The 23,519-nt window shown below is 38.4% G+C and overlaps 1 protein-coding gene across 4 annotated transcripts in view; it reads left to right on the top strand.

Moving 5' to 3' along the window:
- The first annotated feature begins 559 nt into the window (after positions 1-559).
- Positions 560-23,519, top strand: part of LEMD3 (LEM domain containing 3) — a 78,920-nt gene continuing 55,960 nt past the window's right edge. For all 4 annotated transcript variants that reach the window (XR_006819507.1, XR_006819506.1, XR_006819508.1 and 1 more), the window contains exon 1: positions 560-2,093. Coding sequence is in view for 1 of the 4 variants with exons in the window: in XM_046010780.1 (XP_045866736.1) it covers positions 560-2,093 (1,534 nt within the window). In the remaining 3 variants the exon portion in view is untranslated. The remainder of the gene's footprint in view (positions 2,094-23,519) is intronic.

The following is a 23,519-nucleotide window of genomic DNA, read 5'->3' as shown; positions in this document are numbered from 1 at the left end:
AAGAGCAACGAGAGAAACTCGCTTTTTAATTTTTTTCCTTTTGTAAGTCCAGAGGAAAGACGAAGCGAAAAGAAATCAGGACTCAAGGAAATTGCGAACCTAGTCTGGCCGCGAGGATTTCTTTTAATCTTTTTAGGGTCCCCGCGGCAGCGGGAACTGGATGGCAAGAAAACTAATGCCTTGAACTTCAAGGCAGATTTCCTTTCAATTATTACTGTCTGGTGGCAGGAACCTGGGAAGAGGTCAAAGTGTGGTTTAGGAAGAGGCAGCTCCAGGGAAAGGCACTTGGAAGAGCAAGACAGAGAACAGCGGGAGAAGGCCACCGAAAAGAGGGAGAGAGTGCGGTGACGCTCCTAAGGTGAGAGAGTAAAAAAACTCTCCGCCTGGGGAGCCGCGCTGCTCAGGTGGCCTTTTCCCGCTCAGGTGAGCTCCTCCCGCGCCTCCCATTGGCCAAGGCGCCCGTGGCGCTGGGAGGGCGACGCAGCCCGGTCTAGTTCAGGGTCTAGGGCGGCGCGTCACTTCCGGTAGCGCGGAGCTTGTAAAACACCCTGGAGAGAAAATGGCGGCTGCAGCGGCTTCGGCGCCTCAGCAGCTCTCGGATGAGGAGCTTTTCTCTCAGCTCCGCCGTTACGGCCTGTCTCCTGGCCCAGTGACGGAGAGCACCCGCCCGGTCTACCTCAAGAAGCTGAAGAAGCTTCGAGAGGAAGAGCAGCAGCAGCACCGGTCTGGGGGCCGCGGCAACAAGACGCGGAACAGTAATAACAATAACACGGCAGCCGCCGCAGTTGCGGCGGCGGGACCGGCGGCGGCCGCCCCGGGACTGGGGGTCCGGCCAGTCTCGGGCGACGTTTCCTACTTGCGGACTCCTGGGGGCCTGGGCCGAATCTCGGCCTCGGGCCCGGAGAGCTCCTTGGGAGGGCCCGGGGGCACCTCGGCCGCCCCCACGGCTGGCAGCAAAGTGCTGCTGGGCTTCAGCTCGGACGAGTCGGACGTGGAGGCCAGTCCCCGGGACCAGGCCGGCGGCGGCGGCGGGAGGAAAGACCGGGCTTCGCTCCAGTACCGTGGGCTCAAACCGCTGTCGGCGCCCCTGGCCGCCAGCGAGGTGACTAACAGCAACTCGGCCGAGCGCAGGAAGCCCCACTCGTGGTGGGGGGCCAGGCGGCCGGCGGCTCCCGAGCTGCAGACCCCGTCGGCGAGAGATGGAGCCGCGGAGGACGAGGAGGAGGAGGGGGAAGACGGAGAGGACAGGGACCCGGAGGTCGAGGAGCCGCTGTGGGCGAGCCGGACCGTGAACGGCAGCCGGCTTCTCTCCTACAGCTGCCGAGAGAACTATTCGGACTCGGAGGAGGAGGAGGAGGACGACGTGGCCTCCAGCAGACAGGTATTAAAGGACGACTCCCTTTCCCGGCATCGGCCCAGGCGGAGCCACAGTAAGCCTCTCTCTTCCCTGACTGCTAAATCTGCCGGCGGCCGGCTGGAGACCTCAGTTCAGGGAGGGGGAGGAATCCAGATGAATGACAGGGCGGCGGCTGCGGGGAGTCTAGACAGGAGCCGAGACCTCGAAGAGGCGGCGGCGGCGGCGGGGGCGGCGGAGCAGGGAGGAGGGTGTGATCCTCTGGACTCCAGCCCCATTCCTAGGTACCGTGTCAACGCTAAGAAACTGGCCCCTCTCCTGCCCCCGCCTCTGATTGACATGGACTCAACCTTGGATTCGTCCACAGGCTCCCTTCTTAAAACCAATAATCATATCGGCGGTGGGGCCTTCGGTGCGGACTCCCCCAGGATTTTTTCCAACAGCCTCCCTCCCGGTGCGTCGGTGGCTGCCTCTAGTTCACTCAGGATCAATCACTCCAATCATACGGGCGCCAATCATACCTATCTGAAAAACACGTACAACACACCGAAGCTTTCCGAACCCGAGGAGGAACTTCTCCAGCAATTTAAGCGGGAGGAGGTGTCCCCTGCAGGGGGTTTCAGTGCCCACTACTTGTCGATGTTTCTCTTAACTGCTGCCTGCTTATTTTTCCTAATATTGGGACTGACTTACCTAGGAATGAGAGGGACAGGAGTATCCGAGGATGGAGGGCTCAGCAGTAAGTATTGAACCCTGTGGGGTAAGGAAACAAAGGGGGTATTGCTAGGGGTCTGTTGTAACCACACTGGGCATTTTACGCCAGGTGACTCTGTCTGCAAAAACATGTTTTAATAGCGACACGGCAGCAGATCGGGTGCATTTGTGTCGTCTTTAAGAAAGAACATTAGTACCATTATCAGAGCGATAATCCCATGCCTGGTTTTAAAATTTTTCTGTATGATCCATTGGGGAATTCAAAACATCATATAAAAGAGCAAAATATTACAAGTCTGTTAGTAAAATGCATTTATGTGTGTGACTTAAATTTTCCTTTTAGTCTTAAATAACTGTGTGCAGATGGCAGTTACTTAACAATATTGGAGTATTTTGATTGTTATGGGACATCATAGATGTTTTTTTCAAATTGAGTTGTGATTCTAAAAGGCAATGTAAGAGCTCTTGATTGCAGTTAAATATTTTGGAATATTAAGTTCTATAGTTGTATATTTTCTATAGTTTCTATATTTTCTTTAAACGAATATAGAAGGTAGGAAGACACAGCTCAAAATTGATTGCCCAGGGGGCGCCTGGGTGGCTGACATGGTTCGGTGTCTGCCTTTGGCTCGGGTCCTGATGGGTCCTGATCTCGGGGTCCTGGGCTCAAGCCCTGGACTCTTTGGGTTCCTAGCTCAGCAGGGAGTATGCCTTTCCCTTCTTCTCCGTCTCCCCCTGCTTGTGCTCGCTCTTTCTCTTTCTCAAATAAAATATTAAAAAAAAAAAAGTATTGCCCAGGCCAAAGCATCTTGCCTCATACCCCTGAAAAGTAGTGGTAGGTCAGCGCAGGGCAGGGCAGGGCAGGAGTTTACCATTTATCTGATACCGGTTTTTAGGCCCTGGCATTTACTTGCTCTAAAACACTGTGGGCAGGTGCGGTGTGTTCATTCATTCATTAAGCTGGCATCATCATCTGTGCTGTAGGATAGAAGTAGGATACAGCAATGTTAAATCAGAGTATTTCTGTCCTACAACACGAGGATAAGTACAGATCATTTGTGTTCTGTGACGGAAATAAGGATGGAATAGTTGGTATATGCTGCTTGAGAGATAGTGAGAGTAGCTACTCTTTGAGGTAAGATCTGAAGCAGGAGGAGACAGCATTATAGGGAGACAGGAGAGCATTCTGGGCAGAAATTACAAGAAAGGCCTTGAGTCGAGCAAGAGTGTTCCTATAGGTTGAGACTATAAAGGGAGGTTGAGCCTCCCTTTCCTTATCAGTGAAATGATGCTGATATCTATTAGAACGATGCCGACACAGATTGAAAGAGAGAAAGTAGATGTAGTGTGTGATGGACTGCTGAAGATATAATTTCTCAGTGTTAGGGCCCTCTCTCCACTCCCCCTGAAACGTCCTACCCTTTCACCCAGCATGAAGTCATTTTATTATGATTTGTGTTTATAAAATCAGCCTTACTTTTGTTTGTTTTGTTTCAAAATAGTGAATGTGCAGTTAGCAGATTTACATAAAGAGTAGGAATCAGAATGGTGTAACCTTTGACTTGGGTATAGCCATTTCTAAGATCATCAAAGAATAGATTGTTACTCTATTGCTTAATTAGAGGAGTAAGAAAAGGCCTGAAACCCAGCACTCACTTTAACTTGCTCCCTGGGAGCAAGAGTGATACATTGTGTTCTGTCTCAGATAATTTGGGAGAACAAGAAATAAGGTCACACTAGAAGTTAAACTAGTAAACTTCACATAAATTAATGACATTATTACTACTGATGAGCACAATTCTTGATTAAGGTGATTGTCACGTCTTTCAACTCACTGTTAAGAGGAGTGAGTTTTGTTTTCTTAAGTACAAAAATTTTGGTTGGAATAGAAAGGGATAGGACTGCTAGGGTTTTAGTACCCCCTTCACCTTCACCAATGTGGCAGGAAAGAAATTGTGTTTTTTGTATTTTTTTTTGTTTTTTGTTTTTTGTATTTTTTAATACATGGTAAAAGTAAAGTAGTTTGGGTGATGGAAACAACAGTGGCTAAAAGGTAGAGGATCTGAGTCAAAGGACTTGGCCAAATGACTTAGTTCCTTAACCTCTGAAAGCTCATTCTTCTATATTAAATAGGAGTAATAATTTCTGCTGTCTGTGGGGATATTGTAAGGATCACTTGAGACAGTTTATTAAATAACCATAAAGTGGTATTATTCAAAGTTTAGATAAAATTTGTTGTATTCCTGGTAAACTATGGTATATATGTTAAGAGAAATAGTTAAGTCATTTCTGTAAATATTTAGTAGTGGATTTCTTATTCAGCATTTAATTTTTATTAAATTCCATTAAAAATACAATGTAGACATTGATACAGGAATTTGAATCAAAGTGTAATGAATCCTTAACTGTATTGTATATTTGATTTACTGAATACTCTGTTGGAAAGACGTGCCTACTAATTCAGTTAGTCTGCACACCTAACGGTGAATAACTTTCACTCCCTATATTTATGTATTCTGAATCCTTTGTCATAGTATAATGGTTAACCAGAGCTTAACCATAGGGTTCATTGGTCAAATAGTGTGTTTAAAGAAATAGTTTTGCTTTGAGTAATAATTTTACCAGAAGATTGTAGGTTATTTATGAGAGTAAGCTTTAGTAAGCTTTTATTAGTTGTCATTTAAGTTATGTGTAACACATAATAGATTGACCTTTTAAATACTTGTTAATCTTTGGTCTTTGAAAGTTTTTTATCAATACCCTAGTTTTATTAGTTAAATTGCTTTTATTAGTTAAATTTCTATGAATCTCTACTTCCTAATCTGTATAACTAGGGGGTTGGAGTAGATGCTCCCTAAGTTCTCTCTAGCTCCAAGGTTTAAGAGTCTAACTTTTACTGTCCTACCAAAACGACTCAAGGATCAGCCTGCAGTGAGACTGGGTCATGACAACTCAACAAGAGAAAATGGAGATGCAGAATAGATTGACTGTCTTGGGTTCATGTGGTCATTAAATAAAAATTGTTTTCCAATTAGGAAAGGCATGCTTTTTGTAGAAAATTTGGGTAGAGATCTATGAAGCAGAAAATGAATAGGTATTGCATACCTCTACCTTCTAGTCTCCCATTCACCCCTGGTATAAATAAGTTCAGATAATACCTCTCAAAACTTTTTTAATGCTTTCCATGTAAATATATACAATAGAGTACCTACTCTGTGCCAAGCACCATTTTAAGCGTTCGGGGGATGGGGAGAGGGAGGGGGAGATGGACAAGTAAACAAATAAGGATTTGAGAGAGTGGTAGTTGCTAACACAATTAATGATAGTAACTTTACCTGGGATAGAAGAATATGGAATATTACAGGTGAGCAGGCCTCTCCAAGGAGGTGAAGTTTGGACTGAAACCTGAATGTCTTGAAGGAACTAGCCATTGACAGGGAGAAAAGCACTCCAGGCAGAAGTAACAGCCAGTGCAAAACTCTCTGGGCAAGAACCAGCTTGGCAAGTTGGAGCATCAGAATAGAGTGGCCGGTGTGGCTGGGGTATAGTGAATGAGGGAGAATGGCATATGAAGAAGTCAGAAGTGGCAGGGGGGCCAGGTCATAAAGGACCTATAGGCCTTGAGAGCCACAGAAAGGAGTCAGAATTTTATTTTAAAGTGATGTCATACTATACCTATCCTGCGACTCGTTTTTTCACTTAACCTTGTATGATGAGTAATTTTCTATACACCAAGTTTAAGTACAAGGCATAAGTTAAAAATCTTACTCTCCCCTGGTCCCTAGAAAGGATAAGAACATTCTATAAAAATGTATAGATAAAAATCTCTGCCACCCTGAAAATGTTCTTCAACGCTGTGTTCTCTTCCAGCTGTTACTGTCCTCTCAGCCAAGATTGATATCTCTTTCTGCCTCTGCCATTCACTCAACCATTTAGTTTAGCTTTACCATCCATTCCTCTGTAACCTCTTCTTCAAGACACAAGTTACTCAATTGCCAAATGTAAGAGAGGCATTAAAGTTAGCTTCGCCTCTTTGATCGATTCAATTCAGTGATAACTCTCTTCTTCCTGCAACTCTCTCCAGACTTCTGTATCACTACTCTCTCCCAGTTTTCTTTTACTCATGTCTGTCTGTGTTTTAAATATTGGTGGTCTCTAGGACTCTTCTTGTCTTTGGTTCTATCCTTTTGTATAGTTTCTGGCTAATACCTCCTGATTTTATATTTTTGCCTTAAATGTTCTCTTCTGAGTACTAGACTTAGCTATTTGTTTATTGGACAGTTTCTTCTGCGTGTTCCAGAAGTACCCATCCTCTGTACTTGTTGGCTTTCCTTTCGCCTTGTTTCCCCAGCTCTGTTCCCTGTTTTAGTTAATAGCACTGCCATCTACCCAGGACTCAAGCTAGGAACTTTGAATTTACCTAGAGCCCTTCTATCCCTTCATGCTCCTACCAAACTTAAAACCTCAATCCAGTTGGTTACTAAGTCCTGTAGCTCTATCTCCATAGGTCTTTTGAATCTTTTTCTTTCCATCAGTGTCACTCAGTTAGTCTTTTGCCTGATCTGCTTTAGTAGTCTTCTGTCAGGTATCCCTGCTTCTAGGCTGTAGCTCTTCAATCCATTTTCAGTGCCAGAGCAATATTTCTAAAACATAAATGTAATAATACACTCTCTTGCTTAAAATTACTCAATGGCTTTCTCTTACTCATTGGATAAAATCTAAATTCTTTGGCTAAACTGTTTATGTTCTGACTATGCCTGCTTTTTCTAGCTTCATTTCCTAGGTTTGTCTTACCACTTACTTTCTGGATAAATTGGAGTTTTCTGGTTACTTCTTGGTATTCACTGAATATGTCATAAAATTTCATGCCTTTATGCCTTTGCATATTATTTCTTTCTTTGGGAAGGTTGCCTCTCTGAACTGCTATTCATTCTTAAAAGTGTATCCACCTCTGGATATTTTCTCTGACTCTGCATCCTCTTTACCCAGGACTTTGGGTATACTCAAACTCTGCTCAGGATCTTCTACATCCTTCACAGCATTTATTATAAAGTATTATAATGGGATCCGTCCATGGTGCCAGTTCGATTACAGTTCCTTGAGGAAATAGTTCCACAAGAGGAATTGAATACACTGGTAAAGGGCCCAGGCTTTACATTCATCTGAGTTTGAATCTCGTTTCTCTCTTACACCTGTTCCATGACTTTACTAGAAGATACTCAGTTCCCTCATATTAAAAAAAAACGAGGATGATAATACCTGCCTCAGGGTGGCTTTCAGCATTATGTGAGGTAATGTTTGTAAAATTTTTCATGTTGTTAGCCTGGCGTAGGGGAATTGCTCAGTAGACCCAAGTCACATTAGTATCCTTGGCACAAGTTCAATCCTTCATAAATATTTGTTGAAAATGATCACATATCAGATACCCACTTTACATGCACTGATTAACTCATCATCAACTCAGTAATTGATTACCTACTCAGTACCTAATAATACTCAGTACTGGGAAGGATGCAAAAGAAATCTCATTCTTGCAGAAGCCTCCACTCCACTAATAATAGTCACAAAAATGGTTAAGAAGTATATCAGGTATTAGGTGATAAGTGCCACCCTTTTGTAAAAGGGGCGAGTTCAGTGTGAACTGGATCAGCCTAAGATGATCAGAAGCTCTGTTTCCAAATTTGGACTTGATTCTGTAGGTTGAACAGTGGGAATCCATGGAGGTTTTTAAGCAGAGGGCTAGTTAATCAAGTTGATTTTTTTTTTTTTAAGACTTTATTTATTTGAGAGAGAGGAACAGAGTGAGAGAGAGCATGAGCTGGGGGAGAGGCAGACTTCCCACTGAGCAGGGAGCCTGCTGCGAGGCTCGATCCCAGGAGTCTGGGATCATGACCGAAGGCAGACGCTTAACCAAATGAGCCACTCAGGCATCCCTATAGTTGCTTTTTTAAAAAAAGTATATTCTTTCTAAGTAATTAGACTAGAACAAGTGGCTAGTCTAAAACTTGGTGTGTATAATGAAGTAGGCGTAAGGATTTCGAAAATAGTTGTTTCCCTCATTCTTGAGGAATGAAAGCTGAACATTATATTTAAAGTTTTTCGAAGTTGACTATTTTGTAAGGAAAAAAAATATTCTAGGACTGGAAGAGTATTCCTGGGAACACCAGAAGTTTGTATATCCCAGTTTGATGATTTAAATAAAATACACTCTGTGGAAGTGTCTTTCATTTGAAAATTATCTCTAGTATAATTTAAAATAAAAGTCACCAGAGCGAAAACGCGTGAATTCCCCATGTTATATCTAGGGAGCCTAGTTTGAGGAAAATTGGCATAGATATCGGGGCTTGGATTGAGGAGGCAGACCTGGGTTTGAATATTGGCCCTTGTTTTTGTATTAAAGTCAAGTTGCTGAACCACTGTGAACTTCAGTATCCTCATCTGTAAAATAGAATTAAGTGAGAATTAAATGGAATGATGCATGTGAAGTACTTGGCTCAGTACATGACACAAAGTAATAAGAGTAACAGCAGCTAACCCTAGGTAGCATTATGTGCCACTGAACTGGACAATTTTAACTGTTACTCAGCCTTTTTGAGGCATTTTGTACATGAAGAAAGTTGAACTTGGCAGCGTCATGTGGCTAGTAAGCACAGAGGCAGTGTTTGGGTTCAGGTAGTGTGTCTTAAGCACTCTGCTAGATTGCCTTTTAACATGTGTAAGTAAATGAGGACAGTGTATATGTTCTCTACCATAATTGTTATCCAGAAAATTGTGAAAGATAAATGGGTGGCTGAAACAGATTAATGCATGAAATCCTAGAAATGCCAGGAATAATCTATGAAATCTAACAACTTTAGGACAGTGAGGTACAAATTTGTGCTCAGGCGACAATTAGGAATCATGTGAGACTATCCTTACTTAAGGTTTTAGATTCATTAATTCACTGATACATGAGTGGGCCAATCTGCTGTAATATAATGCAAACTATACTAAATAATATGTAAAACTATAAAGCGTGACACTATTTCTAATTTTTGGAAGAGAAGCCGTAAGACACTCTTACTGTCATGAAACAAACTGAGGGTTGCTGAAGTGGAGGGGGTGGGAAGGAATGGGTAGGACTGGGTGATGGACATTGGGGAGGGTATGTGTTGTGAGCGTGTGAATTATGTGAGACTGATGAATCACAGACCGGTACCCCGAAACAATATATTATATGTTAATAAAAAATAAATTTAAAAAAGTCCGAGAAAGACCAAAAAAAAAAAAAAAGGAAAGATTTGCTGTCTAAAATTGGTGGGTAAAGTACTCTTCTGATTTTACATTACCACTTTAAAACTTATGTTTTTCCATTGTTGCATTTTTAAGATGTAAAGATCTTTTGTATGTTTGTTCTGCCATTTTTTTCTCCTTTAAAAAAAAATTCGTACGTGTTTTTTCTATGCTTATATTTCTTTCAGTGGAAATGATCCGTTCTGTAATTTCAGGGATACTTTTAGAAATCAGATATTTTCATGATTCCTCAGTAGAGTTGTAAGTTTTAAAACTAGCCTCTTATTCCTCATTAATTATTTTATGTTAACTTTACCTCTGAAAAATATTTTACATAAGTAAAAGGAACCTTACTGCAAAGAGATTTATAACATCAACGCAGAGAGAGATTTAATCTAGTTTTTAAGTAGTTTAAAAATGAAGTATACCTTCAAGTATTGGAAATCTCCTTCTATAAGTGTGGTAAACAAGTAATAGTGATTTCTTTATGAAAATTATAATAATCTTTATTTTAATCTCACATTTACTTTGCACTAAAAATAGCTACCATTTAATTTAGGAATGCAGCCTCATATTAATTGTGGAAATTGTTAATGACAATTATTTGATAACTTTAGATTTTGACTTCCATATTCAGAATTTATTTTTAAAAGATTTTAAATTGAACCAGTAGCAGTGCAGTTGAATAACCTTGACTATGCTGTTTTAATAATGTATGCTTTAACCTGAGTCTCATTTTTTAAAAAATCTTGATTTAATTAATAATCTTTTAGTAACAACACTATCAAAATTATTTTTTAAGTAGTTGACCACGAAGAAAGTGTTTAGGTTTTAATACTTGTTTGGTGTAGTTAAATTTTACATGTTTGATGTCGTTCCTTTGAAAATTCATTTCTAAAGAAATTAACTTTTTAAAGGGAATAAAAAAATTTATATTAACAGATACTAATGTCTGAAAATAAGATAACAGATCCATTATGTGGAAGCCATAATGTATTACTTTTACGATGTCTTAATTTTTTCTTTAGTTCTAAAGGTATAGATTTAAAATTACACTATGTTTTCTTTTTTTTTATCTGGGTAGCAGATTTATTGTTCAATGGCCACAGCTTTTTGCTTAAAATGATATCAAGGGGCAAGCTAACATTTAGAAACAAGACTTGGGTGCAAAATTATACAAGAGTTTAGTTCAGCTGTCCTGAACTGAGTGATGAGTATGCACCAACAATTGGTTCCTGCCTTGAATGTGACATGAATAGGAAAAAAATGCTTTAGGAGCATTGAGCATTTTAACACATAGCAGAACATTAATAATGTTTTGCAGTTAGGGACTCCTTTTATATGTATATATACAAAAGGAATTTGCTGATTGTCTCTAATTCCTGAAAGCACTTTGCACTTAAAAAGGAAGCTCTGTAGGAATTCACCTAGATACACTTTTTTAAACCTCCATATAGAGAGGGTCATTGAAATTAATTAGAAGGAGGGTGAATCTTAGAATAATGGTTTCTGCTAGTCCCTGAGCTATGGTTTAGACCCTTCGTCAATCTAATTAATGACTTTGTAGGTTTATAAGGGTACCTCCCCCATGGTATCACAGACACTTTCTTATTTGATTTAGTTACTTGAAGCACAATTAAGTTTATCCTCTTCATTCATCCATTCATCCACTTATAAATTACTGATTGAGCACCTACTGTGTGCCACATAATATCAGAAGTTGAGTATATACTTTCTAGAACTATAGGAGTGAAACTCTTCGCCCAGATACATAAAGTGTCTCCCTTTCTCCCACATCGTGGTGGCATCCTCTTCTTTCTCCAAAATATTTATGCACTAGATATCCCCCAGAATTGAGATTTGGTTACCATATTGTGACTTAGGAAACATAACGTGAAAAATTAACTTCTGCAAATTTGAATATGCCCTATAATAAAGTTTACCACAGTGTGTAAACACACTGTGTACGCTATACAAACGAAATAGTTCCATTTCTTGCAGGTTTTTAGAAATATTTTAAAAAGTAAAAAAGGACGAGACATGAAGAATGAATTTGCCAAAAATGAAAATGTTATCAGTATGAAGTGTTTATGATTATAGTACAAGATGTTCTAGAAGTATTCTTATGCTTAGGACAAAAAGTCTTGTTTTTAAAACATGTCATCTCCAAATGTTCCATCTTTCAAATTCTAAAGCCTTAAATGATAAAAGCATTTATTGAGAACTTTCTGTGTATGGGCATTTTATCTTAGTTTTTATGAGGGAAGCTATTAATAGTATCTGAGAAAACTGAAATGTAGGTGGAATGTGGTTACAGGTGACTTGTCCAGTATCCCACAGCTACTAAGTTTTGGAGCTAGCCATGTGAACCCATGATCTGACTTCAAGGTCCACAATCTTAACGACTAGGCAGCAGTAGATTTTTTTTATGCATCTTTTTTCACCTACTCACTTTATTTGGGCAGTTAAGTCACATGGAACTTCCCTCTGAGCCTTGGCTTTTGCATCCGTCAAATTAGGGGATAATAAAATCAACTTCTAACCAATGACCTTTGTAGGAAACTGAGGTGATAATGTCTATGGAAATGCTTTGGAGAAATTTGAAGTGATACATAGCTGTATTTTTAATACATTAAGTTAGAATTTCCCAGCTACAGGGGCGCCTGGGTGGCTCAGTGGGTTGAGCCGCTGCCTTCGGCTCGGGTCATGATCTCAGGGTCCTGGGATAGAGTCCCGCATGGGGCTCTCTGCTCAGCAGGGGGCCTGCTTCCCTCTCTCTCTCTGCCTGCCTCTCTGCCTACTTGTGATCTCTTTCTGTCAAGTAAATAAATAAAATCTTTTAAAAAAAAAAAAGGAATTTCCCAGCTACAGTAGTCTACTTAAACAACACGTGGTTAGCACTGTATATGACATGTCCTGTCAGTGATGTTAATAAGTAATAGAAGAGTCCATTAAATTTGTAATCCTCGTCAGTATCTTTGAAGCTTACTCTCAAGCTGTTCGAGGAGATAAAAGGAGTCATCTTTTTATATTACCTAATTAGTGCTTTATTTCTGGGTGCTGAAAAGGAATGTTCTTATTTTTGCAGTTATGTTAATTTAGTAGGCAATGAAGCACAATTTGAAATTAGATTTTACTCTTGTTGACCACTAGAAAGTTGATTTGCCGATAGGAGAGTCAGAGATGAAATATGTTGCTTTAATCCAAAATATAGTAGTGAATTTGAGACCGAAGAAGTTTCTTGGGAATGTGGATAGGTCTTTAGAGTCAGCTTCTGTTAACATTATCCAAGAACAGACAATGTGTGCAGCTGATAGAGAAGGATGGCCTTTCACATGTTGTTTTTCAGTGAGTTTGTAAGATGCCGTGAACACTATTACTGCAGAAGTGGGAAGATAAGGTGTGTCCCTGTGAATAGGCAATAGACTGAAAGGCGATAATCAAGAGATTGGGGGGCATAAAATAATAAAATGAATTTGATAAGCAGGATGTTAAAATCATGCTACTTAAGTTATAAGGAATTTAAAGTGCATTAGGATCTCAGTCTCCTATATGATTGACATGAAGTACATAATGAAATTTTCATCCCATTTCCCATTTGAAACTGTATCAAAGATGTGATTTGCTTAGACCAGAGCTGTCTAATAGAAATATAGTACAAATATGGGGTATTTAAATCGTAAGTCACTACAGTGAATTAGAAATAACAGAGCAGTGGCAGAACTAAATCTCTCACCTACCTGCCCTGGATAAATGGCCATGCTTGATGGTATAAAGGTATAAAGTGGCATAAAAGACTTCTTAGCTTAAAGCAGAAGTGATGTCCCCTAAATTCTCACTCATTTCTTATTGGGATATTCCTTTATATTCTTCTCACCATTTCCTGTTGTAAACTGCTTTGTACAGCTCTTCAGACTAGACATGTAGGAGGGAGGGAGGGCCTTTTGGTTCTGTCGCATGACTGTCCCAGGAGATAAGGGGAAAGTTAGCTCCTATTTAGAAAAATGAAAACAGAATGACTAATAAAGCTTTTGTTGGCAATACGAAAAATTTTAAGGATTTCAGTATATCTTGCCTTTTGAGAAAGATTTTGCGATGCTCTTATTCATCATGCTCTTTGAATTGTAAAAACTATCTCAGTTCTTTTACAAGGTGCTATTTTATGGTAGATTTACACTTAACAATCTCTCCTTAATGAATCTGAATAAATTCTTTGAACTACATTCTGATTACTAGAGAGTGTTTGCTCACAAAGTCAAGCTGTTTACTTCCAAAAGGAAAAAATGGGCAGTCCTTAATTTTGAATGGGTTGTCTTCCAGATCATGTGTAAAATAGTTGTTTGAACTTGGAAATGTTTACATACTGTTTTTTAAGCTAGCCCATAGAAGCCTATTTAAAATTTGTGTCTTTTTTTTAGCACTGATACAGTATCGGTTTAACTTTTGGGTCCTCAGCGCTGTGGCTCATCTTCTGTGGGAGTTGGGTGAGGAAGCAATTTATTTTTTGACTTTTTATTTTTTCTTATACTTTTTCATTTTTTAAAAAAATTTGAATTCAGTTAACATGTAGCATATTATTAGTTTCAGAGGTAGAGTTCAGTGATTCATCAGTCTTATGTAATACATAAGACATTACATCATGTACCCTTCTGAATGTCCATCACCCAGTTATCCCACCTCCCTTCCCCCCTCCCTCTTCTCCTTCAACCCTTAATTTGCAACCCCCTTAATTTGTTTCCTATGATTAAGAGTCTCCTATGGTTTGTCTCCCTCTCTGATTTTGTCTTGTTTTATTTTTCCCTCCCTTCCCCTATGATTCTCTGTTTTGCTTCTTAAATTCCATGTATGAGTGAAATCATATAATTGTCTTTCTCTGGTTGGCTTATTTCCCGTAGCATAATAGCCTCTGGTTCTCTCCACGTTGTTGCAAATGGCAAGATTTTGGGGTTTTGATGGCTGCATAAAATTCCATCGTATATATATACCACATCTTTATCCATTTGTCTGTCCATGGACATCTGGGCTCTTTCCCTAGTTTGGCTGTTGTGGACGTTGCTGTTATAAACATTGGGGTGTGGGTACCCCTTCAGATCACTACATATTTTTGGGGGGGTAAATACTTAGTAGTGCAATTGCTGGATTGTAGGGTAACTCTCCTTTTACCTTCTTGAGGAAAGTCCATACTGTTTTCCAGAGTGTCTGTACCAGCTTGCATTCCCACCAACAGTGTAGGAGGGTTCTCCTTTTGCTGCATCCTCTCCACCATTTCTCATACTTTTTCATCTTCTAATTCTTATTCTTATACTGGCCTAGCTTGCTCTTGTTTTGCTATAGTCTTGGCCAAACATCCAAGTGCTCAATACTTCAAATCTTCCTTTTTTTTTTTTTAAAATTGAGAGATAATCGACATATAAACATAACATTATGTATTAGTTTTAGTTGTATAACATAATGATTTGATATGTATATATCACAAAATGGTTACCATGGTAAATTTAGTTAACATTCATCACCTCGTATAGTTTTTCTTCTTTAGAAGCTTTAGGATCTACTATTTTGACAGTTTTCAAATATACAGTACAGTGAAATTAACCATAGTCACCATGCTGTACATTACATCCCCAGGACTTACGCTTCTTACAACTGGAAGTTCATACCTTTTGACCACCTTTACTTATTTTTTCTTTATAAGAGAGGGAGGGGGAGGGGCAGAGGAAGAGGGGGAAAGAATCTTAAGCAAGCTGGCTCCACAACCAGCGCTCTGATCTCACAACCTTGAGCTGAGATCATGACCTGAGCTGAAATCAAGAGTGGGATGGTTAACCAGTTGAGTCACTCAGGCACCCTCCACCCCATCCCTGTCTCTGGCAACCACCAGTATGTTCTCTATACCTATGAGTTTGGTTTTTTTTAGATTCCACATATAAGTGAGATCATACAGTGTTTGTCTTTTGTGACTTATTTCACTCTGCATAAAAGAGTAAGTCCATTTACTGGGTGCTTGGCAAATGCAAACATTTAGTCTTCTTAAGCATTTTTAATGTTTTATGAGTGAGGACTCTAATGGAGGATTAGGTTAATCACTTTGTCCAAGGTTACAGGTCAGAGAGAGGAGTTAATTGAATTATGTTGTTGGTTGAACCCTACCAGTATGTTTTGAAAGCTCATCCTCTAATCATTGTATTCTACTGCATTCCCCTTTTGTATACCCTCTCCTTTATCAAATTTCAACTTCTTTTATTCCCTTAATTCAGCTACTTTAGTCAAATGTTAGGGAAAGCTATCTGATTAAATTTGCAATATTGTAGAATTCTGATAATAAAAATCTTGATTTTTTGATAAAATTTGATAATGTGATTATCTTTAGTGAGGATTGAGGTGGTATGGAATCAGAGCTTGGCTCCACCTCTCTAAATCATCCTTCATCTTTATATGTATAGTAGTTGGGTTGCCTACATTTCTCATTTAGAATTTATGTCAGTAGTTCTTAACTTATGGGCTGAGAACATTTGGGAGCTGTACCTCTTACAAAGTGTTTGAAGACCTGACAAATGATTTGGTTTTCTCATATTGTGTATTGTTTGCAGCTGTATATCAATATTGCTGTGGTTAGAATACAAAAAATTATTCATGGTAGCATTTGTCATTTTTTTTTTTCTTCGTAAGTGAATATTAAAAATACTATTGTGGGAATCTGAATGTCTTGATAAAAATGAAGAAGTCCTTTTTCTTCAGAAAAGGAGAACCATTGCTTTTAAAGCATGCTCTCAGGAAAATACACTGGTTATATTTTAGAATTTGTTTTAAGTCATTCATAATAAATGTCAGGGGATCAGTTGTAATGTTCAAATTACTGACTGACTGGCTAACTTAACTGGTAAAAAGTCTAATCTTCTCAAGGTGATGGTGCTTTAAATATAAGATTTCATTAACTCAGATTCTATACCTGATAAGTGCAAATTTTGGCAATTAGAAAAAAATTCAGGCATTATAAAAATTTTTGGCAGGAGATTTGCCTTCAGGGGTCTTCCATTTCATCTCTTTGTAACTCACAGATTTTATAAGAATTCTGTCCTTTTTTCCAACTAGTTCCAGGGCAGAAACAAAAGAGGAATGGAGCAGTGGCATACTGTGATATTTTGTAAACTGAATACTGTTTATTTTTTATTTTATGTTAGGATTGAAAAAAAGAAAAAGCTAAGATTTATTAATCTCCTTCCTACTCCCTCAGTATCTGTATGCTTATTCACAAAACATCCCGTTTTACATTAGGTTACTAGAATGCTCAAGATCACAAGTCATAAATGTTGGGACTAGCTAAATGTTCCCTGCTCCAGTGATTTTTTTTTTTTTCTCATTTGACCCCACTGCCTTTCAGTGTGAAGAGATACTTTTTATTCATTTAAGAAGTTAGATATTAGGTGAAAATGTGGTATGTTGTACTTCTGTCCAGTGTATGTTGTACTTCTGTCCACTGTGTTCATGTGGAAGCATGAGTTTTATTTTTAACGTTCTGTATGTTATAACCAACAACACAAAAAGTCATATTTAGCCTAGTTTACCACATGTCGTAATTGCTTACATTTTCTTTCATGCGGTGGTTTTGGTTTTGACCTAATGATGACATACTTAAATACTCTATTTCCCCAGTGACTTTTCATTTCTGTTGTTTTTTTCCAAAGCTAGAAGTCAAGATGAGATTTTTAAGCACATTGGTTATAAAGCCAATGATGGGGATTTCCTTTTAAGCTCCAAATTCAGTTTATATGTTTGTTTGTATCAACTTCAGTCTTTTTTTGCTTTGTTTATACATAAAATGATCTTTTCCCTTTTAACAGAGCTATACTTCTTGTCCCCTCTTGGAATGGACTGAAAACTCATATATATATATATATATATATATATATATATATATATATATATATATATATATTTAGTACATTTACCTTATCATTGCAGTGTAGCTTTTCTCCAGTTTTTTTTTTTTTTGTTTTTTTTTTTTAATCTGCCTGTTGTCGTGTGGTACAAAATTAACTATCTCTGGTCATTTACAATGTTAAACACAGTGCATTGTGACTGAGAGTGTTACTCCGTAGAAGAGAAGACCTCTTGTGTTTAATTGTATGAGAAATGCCTCTTGCTTTATTGCATTGCACTGGAGGTAGGTTGTACAGTGTATCACAGATCTCCAGATTCTCCAGATTCTCATTTAGCAATATTCTTTCAGAACAGACCTTGTTATAATACAATTCCACTTTATTCTTGGCAGTGTAAATCTTGAGGAAGTGTCAGAGACAGTCTCTAGTGTGTAACAGTTAATGTTTAAAATCTCTTAATACAGTGAGCTGTCACCATGTTTAATAAATCACAGTATTGCATTAGCATAAAATCGTTTGGGTGCCAAGTTATCTGTTACACAGATGCTTGGTATTATTTATAGGTTTGTATCTAACCTTTGTGGGTTGACATGCTTTTATTTTTCTATTCACTTGTCACCATGCAGTAGCATAATTCTTTAATTGGCATATGTGCAAAAATGGTTTTAAAGAAGAGATCTGTGAAAGTACTAAAAAAACAGATCACTCAGACTTTTGGACCTTGTGCAGTGTAGTAGGATGAAGCTCCTGTAACTTAAGTAGATATATTGCTTTGTGTTATTTGAATGTATTACGGTACTTTCCTCCCAACATTGGTAAACTACAGGAGTGTCTTTAGCAGACAAAGTTAGATGGAGACAGCAGCCTAATTGTTTCCCTCTGAAGTTTTGAGCCAAAAAGACTTGGGGGGGGTGTGTGTGTGTTGGGGTGGGGAAAGATTGATTATTAACTTTCTCTTTTGTCTTAGAGTAAGTTTTGGAATTTTCTTGAACTGTAAAAGTCATCTCTTGGATTAAACATTTTTTTAATGGGAATTTTAATTTTATTTATTATTATTAGATTCAGTAATTGGTAATTCTTTCAAATCTCGAGTTACAGATTCTCCATTAAGATACCAGAGTTCATTTTGTGAAGGGGCAGACTAGCATTGAAGTCTCTTAAATGTGAAGTATTTTGATATTTTCTTGATTTGCTAGTCATCTAGCTTTCAAATTTGGTAATAAATTTATTTTAGGTAAATAATGTGTCAGTCTTAAAATCACTTGTCAGTGAATTACCTCTGACCCAATAGTGAAGCATATTAGAAAATAATTTTAAATATTTATGAAGCATTTATTTTTACTAGACACCAGCTCCTATGGCTATTTTTCTGTATGCCAAGTTTCTGACATCATTTTAGTAAAAAAAGATAACTTAAAATCTTATTTGTAAATGTGAATTATATGAATTTTTGAAAAATAAGACTATATCAGCCAGGTCTCTCTGAAACAAAGCAAAACCAAAAAAAAAAACAACAAAAAACCTTTATGTTACAGTAACTTTTTAAATTTCTTGCAAAGGAAGAGGAAATTTTCAAGTTTTTGATTTGTTAAGAATTTAGATTGGATTGAAAGGAAGAAAATGTTTTTTCTTTCTTTTTTTTTTTTTAAATATTTTATTTATTTGATAGAAATCACAACTAGGCAGAGAGGCAGGCAGAGAGAGAGAGGAGGAAGCAGGCTCCCCACCGAGCAGAGAGCCCGATTCGGGGCTTGATCCCAGGACCCTGAGATCATGACCTGAGCCGAAGGCAGAGGCTTTAACCCACTGAGCCACCCAGGTGCCCCGAAAATGTTTTTTCTTATACATTATTTAAAGTTAGGGTTTTTACCGAATGTATTCTAGGTACTGAAGTGATCTTTTACCAGTTCTCTGTTAGGATGTTTGCAGCATCAACAAATATTGTTTTAATACTTTCTCTCCTCCAGCATTTTATAATGAAAAATTTGAAATAAGAAATTGAGAGAATTGTGCTGTGAGCACTCATATACCCACACCTAAACTCTACAGTTAATTTTTTTGTATTTGCTTTATTATATATCTTACCTATCACTCTGTCCATCCATCATTCTGTCTTTTTAAAAAATGTACTTCAGATTAAATTGAAAGCGTTAGGATACTTAACCTTTACATATGTCATATATATTGTTAACTAGAGTGAGAGTTGTTTTTTTTTTTTTTGTAAAATTTATTTGCAGTCAAATGTACCAATCTTTACTGTCAATGAGTTTTGACAGATGCATCCAGCTGTGCAACTTAAATCCCTGCAGATATAACCTTCACCTCCAAAAGTTTCCTCATGCCATATCAATACTCTTATCACTGTTCTGATTTTTTCGCCATAGATTAGTTTTGGTTCTAAAACTTCATGTAAGTGATTTGTAGAATACTCTTTTGTGAGGCTTTTTTCACTCAGCATATTTTTGTGGTTCATCATTGTTGCATTTTCCAGTAGTTCATTCCATTTTATTACTCTTGATTTGTTTTTAAGGCTTGAAAGTATTTTAAGCAGAAGTTCCATATCCCTTTCTGAATTCCTGAAGTGCTTGATACTAAACTCTAAGGTGGTATTGATTATGTTATATATCATAGCTACTCGTTTATCCCCACTAGTCCTTAAGCACTGTGTTCTTATAGCATGGTCTATAGAATATGCTCTATAAATACTTGTTGAACAGTCTATAGTTAGAAGTCTTTCTTATGGCTTTTGTTATAGAAATCCCAAACTTGGGATACAATTATAATATGAAATTGGTGCTTGGATAAAGACAGAAATCTCAATTACAGTTTGTTATCTGCCCCATGGAGTCTTCATTTTCGAGGTGAGCAAATGTGAGATTTTCAAGTGATGACAAGGTTGAAAGAGACCATAATTGTTCTTCATAATACAGAGATGTAGAATAAGAACCAAACAAATAATAAGGCTATTGTCAACTTAATTATAGGTTTTGGTCTTTTATTTTCTTGGACACATTATTTCAGTTTTTATTTTATTCTTAGTACTATCAAATCCACATTTAAAGCCCCTTTGATTTTATAAAATCATGATGTATGTTCTGTTATTGGTTAACGATAGCTTTTTTGGAAGCAGCACACATTGTTGCCTTTCTTAAAACAGGGCAAGTGAAAAGTTGAGATTCCTATAGGATCTGAGAAGTGGAGAAGCTTTTGAGGTTTTGCTCTCCTTCCTTCCTTCACTTGTTATCCCCATCTAGGTCTGTAAATCCAGATAGATAGGTGGGTAAAAATGGAAAGGTTATTTATGAGGAGAGCAAGGGTGGTGGTACAAGACTTTACTTGAGGCAAGTTTCATAGTAGCCAGTTTTTGTCAAAACTTGTTTTGCTTGCTGATATAATATCGATATTTAGAGTAATTTATTAAGTATACTTGATATGAACTGTTCCTGTATTTTAGAATGACTGTATATTTAATAGAGCTATGAAACAATTGGAGAACTTTCAGAGAACAGATGGGCAATGGGCTATGTTGCAAAAGAATGTGCTGCCATGTTCACCCTGTCCATTTTTAGATCTGTCTGGCTGATGGTGAAATGCAGAAGGTTTTGCTGCACACACAGGTGCAGTGTTCTGCAGCTGTTGGAAACATTTGTCCCCTACTCCCCATTTCTTCTCATATAATTATGCTCTGTTTAAGCCACTAAAGCTAGAAGATGGGATTTGAGAACTTGAATGTCTGTTTACAAAAGGTGCAACTCAGAGATAATTGGTCATTTAGGTAGTTGAATTTCACTACCTAATGAATAGTGCCTATTCATGCCTATCAAGTGCCTAGATGACTTGAAGTTTCCAAAGACTAAAACCAGCCTTAAGGTCATAGAGTTTTAAAATTATGAGAGACTGACTTTGAAAGTGCATGTCTACAGCTACTGCTCTCCAGCCCAGAGGACAGGGCTTACATATTTTTATTTTTAATCGCCTGAAACTAATCGCTGTCTGGCACATAATAGGCACTTGATGTATGTCTGTGAATATCTTGTTGAAAGAGGAAGCCAAATTGTTGTTTAGGTGTAGTTCTAAGTCAGAAAATTAGGACTTTTTTTTTTTAAACTGATGCCTTCTGATAAGTTTTATAATAGTCTTATGAACAAAGTGCCTTGGCAGCGGAGAGGAGAGTGACTAATGCTGTCCCTGCTGGTCGTGGGTCACTTTATACTTTGATAGATCATGGAAAATCTTTGCCTGGACTACAGTTAGAGAGCTTGGTCTTGAAGAATTTTGCATTTCTAAGAGATAGCAGTGTATTCTCCAACAGCAGTGTCTTCTCCTCATCCTCATTTTGGACATTTTTCATGCATTACCTCATAAGGAAATTGAAGTTTAATAATTCCATATCTAGAGAAAGTTCTAGAGGAGAATGCTTTCCTTAAACTAAATAGAACAAATATTTTCTTTTGTGTAGTTTTTAATATAATGAAAAGAATGTAGGCTTTGGAGTCAGATGTAGGTTTGGATCCCAGGTTTTAAAACTGTGTTTCCTGCCAGGAAGCAACCTAACCTTATCATGCCTCTATTTTTCTGTCCATAAAAGTGGAGGTAATACCTGCTTTAAAATAGTGGTGGAAGGGGGCACCTGGGTGGCTCAGTGGGTTAAAGCCTCTGCCTTCAGCTCAGGTCATGCTCTCAGGGTCCTGGGATTGAGCCCCGCATTGGGCTTTCTGCTCTGCGGGGAGCCTGCTTCCTCCTCTCTCTGCCTGTCTCTCTGCCTGCTTGTGGTCTCTCTCTGTCAAATAAATAAATAAAATCTTAAAAAAAAAATAGTGGTGGAAGTTACCTCCTGAGTACATGGCATCATTATTCCTGGAATCTATCAAAAGGTTAATAAATACAATTTCCTTCTTATTCAAAGGAAAAGGTTGTAGAGTAATCAGGATTATGGTACCCTCTGGCACTGGTGCAGCTGTTATTCTAAGAGACTGCAGTGTGCCTTCAAGCTGCTGTTCATTCAGAATATATTTAGCATCAGATGTCTGCGAAGCATTGAGATAGGTAGAGATTTCGTAGTCTTGTGGGAGGAAACAAACAGCAAATAGTTAAATTATAATAAAAGTTAGCAGAGATACTGACAGTAAATGCATTGGGGTTCTGAGAAGGGGAAAGTCACAGTGAGCTGCAGTAGTTAGGCATCCTTCACGACTCTAGGAGAGCTGCACGCAGGACCTTGACGATGAATGAAGGAGAAGGAAAAACAGGCTTTAAGAAGACCAGAAGGATTGAAGGCTTGGTGTCTTCCTGGCAGAACTTTTTTTCGGCTTTACTGAAATATAATTGGCATATAACAGTGTGTATGTTTAAGGTATACAGTGTGTTGATTTGATATATTTATGTATTGCAAAAATGATTGCTACCATAGCATTAGCTAACACCTCCATCCTGTCACATAGTTACCACTTTCGTGTGTGTGTGTGTGTGTGTGTGTGTGTGTGTTTTGTTAAATGTTTTGAGAACATTTAAGATCTATTCTCTTAGCAACTTGCTGTATTATTAGCTATAGTCACCAAGCTATGCATTAGATCCCCAGAACGTGTTGCTTTCATACCTGGCAATGTATATCCTCAGTAGTTCCCAGTTTGTCAAACTACCCAGCCCCTGCTAATCACCACTCTACTCTTTTCTGGGTTTGACTTTTTTGGATCCCACATATAAATGATATCATACAGTATTTGTCTTTCTCTGTCAGACTTGATTTCACTTAGCGTAATGCTGTGAAGATCCATCCATGTCACAAGTGGCAGGATTTCCTTCTTTCTGGTGACCAAGGAATATTCTGTTGTGCGAGAGTATACACACGTGCACGCACACACATGCGTGCGTGCACACATGTACTGCATCTTTATCCATTCATCTGTTGATGGACAGTTAGGTTGTTTCCATATCTTGGCTGTTGTGAAGAATGCTGTAGTGAACATGGGCGGGCAGAGATCTCCTCAAGATCCTGTTTTCATTTCCTTTGTTTATATATGTCCAGAAGTGGGATTAGCTGGATTATATGTTGGTTCTATTTTTAATTTTGGGGGGAACCTTCATCCTGTTTTCCAAAGTGGCTGCATCAATTTACATCCCACCAGCAGTGCACAAAATTCCCTTTTCTCCACATCTTCACCGATACTTGTTACCTCATCTTTTTGAAGGTAGCCGTTCTAACAGGTGTGAGGTGATACCTCATGTGATTTTAATTTGCATTTCCCTGATGATTAGTGATGTTGAGCATCATGTACTTGCTGGTTATTTGTATGTCTTTAGAA

Source organism: Meles meles, chromosome 7 (genome assembly GCF_922984935.1).
Source record: "Meles meles chromosome 7, mMelMel3.1 paternal haplotype, whole genome shotgun sequence".
NCBI classification, from domain to species: Eukaryota; Metazoa; Chordata; class Mammalia; order Carnivora; family Mustelidae; genus Meles; species Meles meles.
The sequence above is the reverse complement of the archived record's forward strand: the minus strand, read 5'-3'. Positions and strand labels throughout refer to the sequence as shown.